At 38.5% G+C, this 14104-nt stretch overlaps 1 protein-coding gene across 4 annotated transcripts in view; it reads right to left on the bottom strand.

Annotated features, from left to right (window-relative positions):
* Window positions 1–14104, bottom strand: part of GRB14 (growth factor receptor bound protein 14) — a 130335-nt gene that overhangs the window by 50706 nt on the left and 65525 nt on the right. The window contains exon 1 of one of the 4 annotated variants that reach the window (XM_077883620.1): window positions 10804–11021. The exons of 2 other annotated variants lie outside the window; for them this stretch is intronic. In XM_077883620.1, the coding sequence (XP_077739746.1) occupies window positions 10804–10866 (63 nt within the window). In that variant the 5' untranslated portion in view covers window positions 10867–11021. Of the gene's footprint in view, window positions 1–6166; window positions 6284–10803; window positions 11022–14104 lie in introns of those variants that run through there. One more of the 4 variants, XM_077883619.1, reaches the window with a different exon arrangement.

Here is a 14104-nt window from a genome sequence, read left to right as displayed (position 1 = left end):
ACACCCGGGCAGGACAAATATTTATTGGCAGAGACACACCAAGGTCTAAAGAAGCAAAAAATATGCCTACAACGACAGCCAGACCACTTTGCCAAGATCAGAGGGACTAAGTCATGCAGAGCAGGTGAGGAAACGCCGGGGCCAGGAGGCCTGCAGAAAGAGGGTCCTCACCAATCAGCACAAACCAGTGAGGTGGCCACCACAGATGGGATCATTTTTTAGATACAAGACTGACTTTTTTTCAGTGGTTGGAAATAACAGAATTAAGTTTTAAATGATACTTTTACAAGAACATGACTACAAAGTGGTAAGAGAATACGATAAATAACCACAGGAGGATCTAACCATTTAGGAGCAGGTTCTATAAGTAACAGAAAAATCTACAATGACTTAATTAACCAAGCTGAAGTTAATTTTTTTCTCACATTCAAAACCAGATGCAGACAGCACTGAGTTGGGTGAGGTAGGTCCATCAAGTCACCAGCGAAAGAGCCAGGCTCTTTCCATTAGTCTGCAGTCCTTAGGGTCACAAGCTGGGTCATCCCCACAGCAATCTCTGTAAAAACTCTGAATGCGTGTACCTTTGTATGTTATTTCATCTCAACAGGAAAATCACAGAGCATGCCTGGATATACAGATAAATGAATCCAGAGTTGAAGGACCTCTATCCCTGGAGATCCATGCAGAACTTCCAGAAGTTCTGGATATAAATTCAAAATATAAGGATGGAGATTTAGGATGTATTAATTTGTTTCCCACTCAGCATTAAGCCAAAGGGTCCCAGTGTGGAAATGCCCCAAAGCTGGCATGGCAGGGGATTTATCACTGCCACATCTGACAGCTTGGAAGAGCAACACTGCCAAACCAGGGCCTGGCCAGGCTTCCAACCAAGAGAAGAAAGCCAGTCTGCAGGTCAAGGGGGCTGCAGAAAGTCTCCTGGATGCCCCTCTGCTTTATCTGAGTCTCCAACTCTGTTCTTGACCCTTTCTGCCTCCTTCTCAGGCCAAGGGCCCTAGGCTGCTCCTTCCTTGGTGGTCCTTTCTCCCTCCAGGATAGCAAAACAGACTTAGGTGGGGGTTTAGTTTTGCAAAGAAGAAATAATCGTAAGCCCTTTCAGTGTGCTCTGTTATGTGGTAGGGGAAATAAAAGGCAAAAGAAACAGCTCCAATTTCATTATAAAAGAAGGCGAACATTAAAAACAAAGTCTAAAGATACCCTAAACCACGCACAGACACATCTACATATGTGTGTGTGTTATTTTAGGACTTAAATCCAATATGAATAAAGAGGGTCAAATCCCAAATCCCACACTAATGTTTCCAATGACTTCATCAAAGGAGTGTTCTCTGAACCTCAGTGTTTTTAAAACTCATGTAATTCCTGTGAAGATGCCAGTGCTGACTAATTCATCTTTGAAGTAAAAAAACCTTCACAAGTGCTAATGCTTATTCATATTTAAAGCAGAAAACCATTGGTCATGCTTATGTTGGACATAATGTTATTCCAGTATCTCGTTTCAGGCTTTAAGCGATCATTTATTCCCAGAATATCCATACAGCATGTCTAAGCAAAAAAGTTAAAAACAGTGTCCCACAGTGAGAAGGACAAGTTGGGGAGGGGCAAACAGGAAGAGAGGAAGGAGAATATTTATTAGTGCCCAGGACACATCGGACTTTTTACTGCAATTCTTAGGCTGCCTGGCATCAATTGAAGCACTTTTAGGAACAACCTTATTTTACTAAGTTTTAAAAGTACATTTCCTCATATTTAACTTCTCTGAAACTTGGATGTAACTTACCATCAGTGGTATGTCAGATTTAATTGGAGAAATGCAAAATAATGACACTTCCTGTAATTTAAGGTGCCATAGGATCAGTGAAATATGCTGTGTTTAGTCTTTCTGGGATATTTGGGAGGTATTATCATAGTATATATAGAGTATAAACTTATAATAGCGTACAAAATACCGCTTTCTAGACCTAACGTTCCCATGGTGTGACAGTACCAGGAGCAAGTGATTTATAACCATTTTTGTAATTTTACTTTTCCTTCGTTTTCCTAAATATTTATTTGATATCAGTGCAAAACACATATAGAGCACATTCCTGTAAGAGAAATGTGATTAGTACTGTTCGAAACACAAAATACTAAAGGTCAAAGGTCTCGTAGAGAACACCCACTGAAATCCTCTCATTTTACAAACAAAGGAGCCGATCCTGAAGAGGGGCTGACTTATGTGGGGATGCCCAGCTATTCACTGGCGGAGCCAGCCCAGGAATCTCTCTGGGCTCCCACCTGACCCTGTTGCTTCCCACTCAGCATCTCCCAACATTCACGCTGCTTTAAGCCACTGCATCTATATGGCACCTCAGATAAAGGTATTAGATAACTAAAAACCACAACATAAAAATAAAAATGCACACGTGTCCCCAAGTACCTAGCTTTCTGAATGTCAAGACAGGTTGTTTTGGGGGTTTCCCTTTTTGCAGCATTCACTAGCCAGGAAAAGTGCATGTTCCGAAACAGCCAGCAGAGGGAGTCTTTACTTCTCAGTGAGCACAAATAGAGAAAATACGATGGTATGAAAATTGCAACTTTAAAAAAAAAAAAAAAAAAAAAAAAAAAGAAAATTGCAACTTTAACATCATTAACCCTATGGAGGTCCCATTATAATTACAAGCTCTTAAAAAGTTTAAAGCCATTTCAAAATACTCTTAACAATTCGAATTTTTCAGGTAAACCATGTGTACATCTTAACTTCAATAAGGATATTTTTGGCTACGTTATAAACACACACACACACACACACACAGACACTGTGTATAAAGTCACCTCAGTAACAGTCTTTCCTAGAACTCAAGCTGGAGGTTCTCCCTGGCATTTAGGAAAGTGATGTTAAAATACTTCTTTGAATCTTGACAGAACTAGAACTATGTAAACGGATTTGACTTCTGAAACTTTATACAAAATGAAATTCCTGGTATTTTCACAAGCACAACTGAATGTAGATGTCCAAACAAGCACAGCCAATCAGGAAGCGTTTACAATCACTTTCTGACAATGGTGTTTCTACCAAAAATGACTTTTGAATTCCTCTTCAGGAACTGAGGAGCGAGTATTTTTAATAACCTTCAAGGGTAGAAAACCTCTACCCTATCCTCTCAGAGGGTTTAATGCCTGAAATTACCAAAAGGCTTGCTTCTTTCTTCTGCCAAAAAGAGATTATTATTTTCTAGATTTGACTTGGGGTGCTGGGGCACGGCCAGGAGAGCCAGTCCCAAGACTGCCCCCAAGCAAGAGTCTGAGCCCAAGGATTTTTAATCCGCCTTCACTGCCAAATGCGGACCAGCCATTGTGGTTTATAAAACAACATGAGTCATGGCTCTCATTCACATGGAGGTTCAGTCCAGGGGCTCATGGTGATGGGGGCTTTGGAGTCTACTCTGTGATCAGATCCTAAACCACCGGGTCACTAGTATTGAGTCCTACATTCTTCATACTATAGAATGGGCAAACTGCTGGCAAACTGGTAGGACTCAATTAATATAAGTAATTTTTACTAAACATTTTTTAAGGATTTTATTTATTCATGAGAGACACAGAGAGAGAGGCAGAGACACAGAAAGAGGGAGAAACAGGCTCCTTGCAGGGAGCCCCTGATGTGGGACTTGATCCCTGGACTCAGGATCACACCCTGAGCTGAAGGCAGACGCTCAACTGCCAAGCCACCCAGGTGTCTCTACTATCATTTTTTTTAAATTTTATTTATTTATTCATGAGAAACACACACCCACACAGAGAGAGAGAGAGAGAGAGAGAGAGAGACAGGCAGAGGGAGAAGCAGGCTCCATGTAAGGAGCCTGACATGGGACTCAATCCCAGGTCTCCAGGACCACGCCCTGGGCGGAAGGCAAGCGCCAAACCGCTGAACCACCCAGGGGTTCCCCCTACTATCAGTTTTGAAAGCAAACAGGCTTTTAGTGAACCTCAAGAGACTCGTACAGCCCCACCGAGCTCTAAGGAACTCTGACACAGTTTCTTCGCTTTGTCTTTGAGGCAAGATTGAGTGCACAACAAGAAAAATGACAAGAGGAAAAAGGAAGATCAGCAGGAAGGTGAGATTGGTCCCACAAGAGGACTGCGGGAGGAGGCCAAGTGCAGCATGCACGCCCATGCGGTGGGAGAGGTGGCCTCCTGCAGGCACGGCACTGACCTGGAGCTCAGGCCGGCCTGGTCACGGACCAGACATGTGCTTTGGGCAGGACACTTGGCCGCCAGCCCCCCGCCCCCCGAGCCTTACATTCCTCATCCAAAACTGGGTTTGAGTTATCACGAGGACTTAAGGGAAGGCGTCATCAGTGCTGAACACATTAGAGCTGTTTTTATTTTATAGGTGTGTACCTAGGGCAGTGAAGATACCAAGTTATCCACAGTAGCAAACTGGAGCTGGAAAAATGTAATGAAGAGGCAGGGTGGACCGGCTGACCTGGCTCCTGAGTGCATGGCTTTTCACCACAGGTGTGAAACCAGGTGAGAATGAAGTGAATGCAACAGGGAGACAAATATATCAGCTAATAGTAATTATATACCAACTTTGTACCTTCCCTACATTGGGCACTTGAGTCCGGTGATGATCAAGTGACACAGCCCCTGCTGTCATATAGTTAACATTTCAGTAATGTCACCTTTGTCTACTGAAACAATGTCTTAATATTAGGCACAATTTTACCTGTTTCAAATACATAACTCCAATGTCCCTGTCTGATCCTTCCCAGTACAGTGAAAAGAAAAATAAGCTAACCTATCTTATTATAGCTAAATCTACGTTTCCAGATTTAAAAAAAAAAAATCACCAACATATAATAGTTGGATTAATTTCTTTAATTCCATTAGAGCCCACCTAAAGTTACAGAAAGCTGAGGGAACCAGCATTTGAAAGGCACATTGTGGGGTACCTGGGTGGCTCAGCAGTTGAGCATCTGCCTTTGCTCAGGGCGTGATCCTGGGGTCCCAGGATCGAGTGCCACATCAGGCTCCCTGCATGGAGTCTGCTTCTCCTCTGTCTGTGTCTCTTCCTCTCTCTGTGTGTCTCTTATGAATAAATAAATAAAATCTTTTTTAAAAACAATGAAAGGCACATTGTCTTTCTCACCCTGGCTGCATTACATCAAGGTCAACTACTTTTTGTTCAATTCATTTGTTACAAGGGAATTTTTAGATAACTACCTTAATAGGATAGGACACAAAAAAATTTAAATTTGTACTAATAGGGAGATTTTCAACCCTTATGAAAGTAGTAAAACATGCCATTTCGTAGATGAAGGGGGGAAAAAGGGAACTTGCGTTTGTTGAGCTTCTACTATGTGCCAAGTACTTCTAAATATTTCTCCTATTTAATCCTCATGACTGTTCTGTGAGGAAGCATCATTATCCCCAAGACAGAGAAACTGATTCTCAGAAAAGTTTAAAAGAAGGCATCCAAAGTCATACCACTGGTCAGTGACAGAGCTGAGCTCAAACGCAGAGCCTCCTGACCCTAAAACACACCAACGATCTCTACTAAATCACATTTCCTCAAGATTCACTTCTCGGGAAAAGAAATACTTTGTGAAAACACAGAATCCATTTGTCTGTGTGGTACGCTTCCTAGATGGATACACCTTGAAGTTACCCTGTAAACAATTAAAAGGGCAGAAGAAAGATCAAGGATTAGCAAGCATGAGAACTCTGGGTAAACAGCAATAATCATATTCCTTACTACATCACAAACACCTTCCAAGCAGGCCAGCCATCTGTGGTCTCCATCACTTGCCTCTCCTCAGGAGCTCTACCCCTCTCCCCACTTACTGTATCTTTGCCTATCGTCATATAAGTAATGGAATACATTTTGTTGAAAACGCTTAACCATATTTTGCATCTGGAAACACAATAATAAAAATCTCAGGGGACAAATATTTACTGAACGCCTAATATGCTAGAAGCACTTGTAAAGGGAGGGTGAGGTGCCCACCAAGAATAGCTGTGCCCCCACTCCCTGATGAATCCCAACTCTGATGAGGACGGTGTGGAGAGCTCAAGGCCTCCAGTTCCTGCCTTCCTCTGTCTCCAGGGTCGACCACATGACAGGATCCCAGCCAGTAAAATGTAAGCAAAAGCTCCGGGTTACCTCAGGGTGGCATGTTAACATCTGACAGAGCAAGCCGGCATGCCCTTGGTGCTTCCCATTCTGTATGCCAGGAATGTGAACAGGATGACTGGAGATTTGCATTTATCTTTCCATAAAAGGAAAAGAGCCCCACACTAAGGAACATACAACAGAAAGCAAGAAGGAGCTTGGTGCCTAAGGACATTGTCGGGCTGCTGCATTAGTTTTGGACGGAGGCTTCTGGTAAAGTGAAAGAAAAATAAATCTCCCTGTTTAATGCACTGTCATTTCAGTTTTCTGGGTACTTGAAATAAAAATTCAGCTCGTAACTGACAAAGCACTTTATTTAAGGAGCCTCTTAAATTTTTTAAAATCTAGATGTAAGACAAAAAAAGACAACTTTTGAAGACCAAATAGTACACGATTTATTAAAACAAAAACAAACGCAAAACAAGACACACAGAAAAGCCTAAAAGTCAAACCTGAATAGTCAGAAAACATAATTATGATCTACAACTGTGGAAGGCTAATGAGACTTCAGTATCATAAACGCTAAGAATAAAACTGACGTCATGTGGTGGTACCTACCTACTGAATTAGGAAATAAGTGACAAAGGCATGTCCAGTGATACTGAATCAAGGCACTACTAAGAAAGACGTGCGGAGAAAGTCTTAAGAAGCTTCAGAATGGTCCCACAGCTTGGCTGGCACACAGACAATAGGCAGCCTTTGGCAAAGCAAAGAGAATCTTCGAGTTGTCTATAGGCCATAAAGCACAAATGTATGGAAGGACACAAAAGTATGGAGGGACAAACATCAAACAGTGTTTAGAGCCCAAGGAGAAAAAGCCACGTACTGAGCGGAGGTTTCCCGTGAAGCTGGGGAAGCCACGGTCCACACAGGCCCCAAAGCACAGGGGATGCTACATACATTTGGACTGAATTTGTACGTATTTAAAAGTTTCTGGGCAAAATAGTGATATGATAATCTGTATTCTTTCATTCTTTACAAAATTATTTTTAGGATGTCATCGCAATGATTCTAACTGTATGAGGAAGGAAATGAATATAACATAAACTATTCTCTTGTATAGACAGAGAATTGAATCTTCTGATAAATGGCACTGCTCCATATTATACTCATGAATTTCAGATTTGCAAAAGGATTTGAATCTTAAGGAAAATATATTCAAGAAATTATCCCTTTTTTCTTCTCTGAGATTTCAGAAGATGCTTCAGGATCCTGTGTGCTTATGAATATCTCTCATAATTGTAGTATGGATAAAAAAATGCAGAAATGCTTGTAAACGTAATTTGCAAAATAATGTAAATTTGATAGGGGCATGAAACATGCCTACTCACAGAACCAGAATATGGACATCTGGCCTTCTGATCTTGAAGGCTTTCTATATGAATTTTATATTACACTTAAGGTATACTTTACAATCCTTGAATCTTTTGTTAATTCTCTGGGATCTTAAAATAGTTTCTTGATGTAATGTACCAATCTAGACTTCTGGGTATAAATTCTCTTTCTCTTTCTATCTCTCTCTCTCTTTCTCTCTCTCTCTACACACACACACACACACACACACACACACTTTGCTGCTTACAATTGCTTTCTGAATAAAATGTTTTCTACACTAGAACATATGGGAGTTGGTGGAGGTGCAGAGGGAGATGAAAGGATTTGCCTAAGCTAATTCCAGACTAGAAGTTGAATGGCAATTATACACCCCATAAGGCAATTTCATTAACATATTAATTTCAGGAGCTAACACATATCTAGGAGAAACACACTGCAAGTCACAAGACCTAGATTCTATTTCTAGCTTTGCCATTGACCTTCTGGGTGACCTTGCATAAGTCACTCAACACCCAAGAGACTCAGACTTCTCTCATAAAAAAAAAAAAAAAAAGATATAACCTAGTAGTTATCTGAGAAAAATGCTATAAGGTATAAGATTCATTCAGAACATTAGGTGGGGATGCAACCATGTGTGAGACATATGATGAAATTTCACTAGAACCATGATTAACCAGAATCAAAGAAATTAAACCCTACTAGAATTGGAGGAAACCAAAAATTTTTTCCTAAAAATTTACTTGATAGAGAATCTACCAAAAATCCCTGTTCCTCAAAGTGTATTTGATCTTCTACAAAAAAGACCCATACTGTGTTAAGGGGCCATGTTTAAAGTTCAAATTCCTAGTCACTCTCAGGAGAATCTCATGGCCATTTAGATCAGATATACAGGTTGATAAGAAAATTACTCCCTAATGCTATTAAGCATTTTCAGAAATGCCCTCAGCCTTTCAAATGATTAGGATTCCAGCTGACAAATTATTTTTCAACGGCCACTCACTGAGGATGAGCAAAGATTATGCCAAACTTACAGAAAAAGCACCTGCTGCCTTCTTAGGAAAATGAGAAGCTGCTCCTGAAATACTCTAAGAAATGCTTGTGCTAATTTGTCAAATCATCTTAAATTATGGTGCATATAGAAAATGACAAGTTAATTACAAGTATGGAATAATTTTCTACCTCGGAAAAGAAGTCACAGTGTGACCAGAGCAGATGGATATTTTTTAGTCAGAAAACTATCCAATTCCTAAAATAAGAGATATTAAGATTTTAAGAATAGTCTTCTAGATAAGGGGTCATTTGGGAGTTAAAAATGTCAGGATAAAGAAATAGCGTAAGTACTTTCAGCAAATGGTGATGTCCTAAATTATACAGAAATTTAATATGTGTACTCACTGGAAAAGAATAGCACTGGAAAGGAAAATTTTGACTTATGTAATTATTGTAATAAAAGGACTTGACAAGCAGATTATAAAAGACCAAGAGAAATCACAATGATGTGACCATCGGCAGCTCAGACTTAACATCAACTATAATCACAGCTTTCCAGAGTATTCTCATTCTGCTACTTACCAGTCAGTGCTGGATCTTCTAGCCGAGTTTTACTCATACCAACTGCCCCTGGACTAAGTGCCCAAAGTCCTTGAAAATGATAGCATTTCTTTCTAATGTTTTACACTCTAAGAAAATAAGAAATGGTTTAAAGATTTTAACTATGAAAACACAAAATATATTATTTGAATCACAGAATTACAGACACCAAATATGGCCATAGAAAGCATTTAATGAAAATCTCTCAGTTCTTATGTTACAGGTGAGAAAGTAAAGACCGCAAGTTTAAGTGACTTGCCCAAGGTCACACCGCTAGTAAACAGAAAGTCCAGGTGGTATGCTTCCTACCACACCGACATGTCATCCAAAAGGACATGATGAAAGCTTCTTGGTTATCCTAAACTGCAATTATTGATTGGATAAAGAACTCAGACCTAAGAACACACATTTGATATATATTAGTATACCTTTTCACATTCCAGTGAGTCAAGTAATCTATACAGTAATTATTAATGCTAAGTCTAAATCAAAATAAGGATTCAAGCTCAAAGCAAAATATTTTTAATTAAATTTGCTTCAGATGAGAGAAAGGCATCAAGAAAGATAAAGAACAAATGTTGGCAAAATTACCATATATGAATCCAATGCCAAGTAAAAGTGTCCCTAGTGAATGAGTGGTTGCCTGAATAAGAAAATAAACTGAAAACCTAAAAATTAAAAACAATTAAAAAGAGATACTTCTTTAAAAAAAAAAACACCCTAATTGTTGCATTTGTCATTTTCAAACAAATTAAACCATGACCTTTGACTTATGGAATACACTAATAGTTAACTAATAGTTAACTATTAAAAGTCAGGTACGGAAATAAACATTCCAGTTTCTAGTGTTACCAAAACCAATCAGAAAGCAGACTGCCAAAGATGTGTTTTAGTACCTTCTTTTTCTATGCCAGAGATTTGATTCTTTAAGGAAGTCAATACATTGTTCTTATTTGGTGTATTTCCAAGAAAAGTTTAGTATATTCAGTTTTACTTAAATGCTACGTTGCATGGCATATATATTATTACCTTATAAAATATGACGTTGCCAGTAAAACATGGAAATAAACTTTACAGAAAACTAACAGATACAATATTTTCATACACAGGATTGATTGCATTAATAATTAACAGAAAGCTCTTTCACAAGGGAATATAATGGAAAGTTTTTCTTAAGCAAATAGGCAGCAACTCAATAGAAATTGGTAGAAACCAGAGGCTAATAAACTGGTGCCATATGTTTAAACAGAAAAACAATTATATAGTCCATTCAACAATGAAGATGGATGTATTATGAATTATAGTGAAACAAAGAAACTGCTTCTCAGTAAACAAATATAAAACATAATAGCTAGCAGATTTCCTATTGAACTAAAGGCAAAAAGGCCTGAAGTTACAGAAGGAAAAAAAAAAAAAAAAAAAAAAAGCAAAGCTTCAATATACTCTCTAAATCACAATGCCCTGAAATTGAGACTAAACTGCTTTTACATGGAGCTTTTTTGCCACAGAGATACTCTAGCACAGCATTTTCCCTCTTTGTCTAATTCCACTAATATACCCTTTAATTACCTCTAGCCTCAATGAATGACAGTCTCTCTCAGGATATGTAACTAGAGTTTCCAACATATTTATAAACACACAGTCACAGGAAGAAAGAAAAACGGCAAGAAAAAGGAAAGAAGAAGGCAGAAGGAGTCACATACCCTTTTCTGTAGGACTATTGGCGTTATTGTGGGCAGAGTCACTCTTCTCGCACTCAGACTCATGCCTGCTCTTCGTAGAAGGATCCCCTCTCATAGATCATGGACGAAATGAAAGAAATCTCTTACAGTTACTCCTTGGGAATCTCAGGGCTCGGTGCAAAGAAAACTAGGAAAGTAATAAATGTCACTCTGCTTATGTGATTCCAATCTACCCAAAGCCAATTAAGGATGGCTGTGGGACAGGACAAGGCAGCGACCAATCAAAGCCAGGAAAACCCCGCCTTTGTCCTTGGAAACACATTCTGATACTTTTGTTTATGATATTTAAAGAACCAGATTAACAGGCATCTAGTTCACTTAACTTTTTTTTCCAAAACAGTGCAATTTAATGCCATCTTTGTTGACTAAGCAGCTATGTCTTTAGTTTACTAAAACATTTCAACATATGGCAGATAAGAAACTGTTTACATGGGTCTATTTAAAGTACACAAATATGCAGATGAGCTAAATTTACTTATGTAACTCATAAATTTGATAAATGGGTCGATTGGAAAATATTATATAAGGTGCAAAAAATAATCCTGAGGTTAGAACTGGTATCAAAGTATTAATTTATGTATTACAATAAAGGTTTTTAATATTCATTGATGCATTTTTTATGTATTTCATTTCTTAAACAGCTAAAATTTTTGTATTATAGACCTTTCAGCTATCCTTAAGGTTACACACTTAAGTATTCCTGTTAAATATTACCTTAACAATTGACCTAAAAATAATAATGCTAACTATAAAGGGTGCATTAAACAACAATATATGAATTTCAAATGTTTATAAAAAGCACAGATCTCTGTAACTTAGCATCTTTCACTCAATCAAAAGCATTTGAACAATAATCATTGCTCAATGCAAATTCAAAATGTTAACAACCACTTTGCCTTTTTTCTTACAATAAGTGAAAACTGTATTCTAATACTTTGGGGGGGGAGTTGGAGGAGGGTCACAACTAAAATCATTGGTGGCTAACAAGAAAATTTCCAATGAAGTCTAAATAAAGAGTAAAAGAAACATTCAACATGATAAAAACTATAGCAATATTAAAACTAATCTGAGTTATTATGGTAAGATCCCTGCTGGACCGATGACTTCACAAGGATCTACCCCGTGCTCTTCAACCACGACACATGGAATGACCCACTGCGATCAGTATGAGGGAAACTCCTTTAATTTCTAGCATACAAGGTGGTTGTTGTAGTAACAAGGCAAAATGGAAGATTCTAGGCAACTGGGACACAAACTTTCCATTTTATTACCTAGACTGCTACTAAGCAGGGCTCCCTTTACTGCTTTATACTTAACGCTTTTGGGTGTGTTTTATATGCATGATGATCTCATATTTCTCAAAAGGAAAAGAGACACTACAAATTCTAGGGTTCCCTACACTGAATTTCAAAACCTACATTGATCCCTCACAATGGTAGCTGGGGGGAGGGTAGAATTCACTTAATATAAAAAGTCACAGATTGATCTAGTGTGAGGGCTTTCATTTGATCCTTATTCAAATAGGTTTACTGTGGCCTTTTAAAATAAAAATATCAGTAAAAATCCACTGGTACTGGGATGGGAGTTACCATTTGTAAAGTGGAGATTCTAGTTTAACCTTAAATCACTCTTTTGGCAGACTAACAATAACAAAGCCCACAGTAACTACGTCATTTCTAGATTATTATCTACAATATTTGGCTTTTTCTTTCTTCTTTTCTCAATTTAGTTTTTGAATATTACAAAGAAGTGTGATCTCTGGTCTCAAACAATAGGTTGCACCATAATCAAAGCAATTCATTTCATTAAATAATGAGGCAAAGTACCCACTATGTGTTCAGTGGTAGGAACATACTATTGAATAAAGATATGGTCACTGTCTCAAAGTAGAACAGAGAGAATTCATTTTTAAATTTAAAAAAAATCACACTTAGTAGTACGTTATGTGAGTCTAATAGTGATTAAACTTCAACTACCAGGGATGCACCAAGATAGATGAAACTTTACATCACAGGTGAGATCACCACTTCAAGGAGGAAACATTTTCTTTGAAAAGTGACTAGGAGAAAAGAATATGCAGAACTTGATGCCTGATGGGGAGATAAAACGAGGTTCCCAAAGCTGATTCCACATTTTGAGGTCTAGACGAGCGCGAAGTCAAACACTGTTTTACTTTACACTATAGACTTTTTACACATGAAAATGAATCCTTCAAGTCAAAATGATGTCCAGCCTCTATATTTATTACAGTGCAATACACCTGCCCTATAAGGGCTTTAAAAAACGCTTGACAGACAACTAGTGTGATAGGTCATCTCTTTGGAATACCTGAAAGTTGAAGTTTATAAATTTTCAGTGAAAACCATGAAGAGCAAAATGTGGTATTTTGTGACTCTATGTTGCCAAAAGGTCATTGTCTTTGAAAAATGAGACTTGCATACACTTTTCCTAGTCAATAGGCTGAAAGACTAATGAGATGACATTCACACTTACGACAGGCAGTCTCATTTTTCAGTGATCTTTCCAAGTGTTCATATTGACTGTGCTTTATCTTACCTCCCACTTACTGTAGACACTGATTCAAAATTTAACTTTAGCCTATGTTTTTTTTTTTTTTTTACCATTATTATAAATGACTTTCACACTCACTAACCTTGTCACTTGATCCTTAATTTCTTCAGCTTCTGCAAAATGAGGATAAAAAGCCATGGCCAACAATTTTCAAACTGCTATGAGGGTCAGGGAACTCAAGTTTGTATAGGGCTTGTAAGGGACCAAGGCAGGGCCTGAAAAGCCCTGCTACTGGGGAGAATGGGGCCTAGGATGCATTCTCCTTAGGCTGTGTCACAGGTCATTCTTTCCAAAACCTAAATTTGATAAAATAAGGTTTTGAGTTTCATACAGCGGATCAACAATGAAATATATAGGATAGCACTGTACATTATTTTGGTTCTTGCTCAGTATTTTGATTGAAAGTGCATTTTGCCACTCAAAACATGCACATCAGGGATCCCTGGGTGGCGCAGCGGTTTGGCGCCTGCCTTTGGCCCAGGGCGCGATCCTGGACACCTGGGATCGAATCCCACGTCGGGCTCCCGGTGCATGGAGCCTGCTTCTCCCTCTGCCTGTGTCTCTGCCTCTCTCTCTCTCTCTCTGTGACTATCATAAATAAAAATTTAAAAAAATAAATAAATAAATAAATAAATAAATAAATAAATAAATAAATAAATTTAAAACATGCACATCGAGGTTTTGGTGTGAA

This window comes from Canis aureus, chromosome 34 (assembly GCF_053574225.1).
Source record: "Canis aureus isolate CA01 chromosome 34, VMU_Caureus_v.1.0, whole genome shotgun sequence".
NCBI lineage: Eukaryota > Metazoa > Chordata > Mammalia > Carnivora > Canidae > Canis > Canis aureus.
The sequence above is the reverse complement of the archived record's forward strand: the minus strand, read 5'-3'. Positions and strand labels throughout refer to the sequence as shown.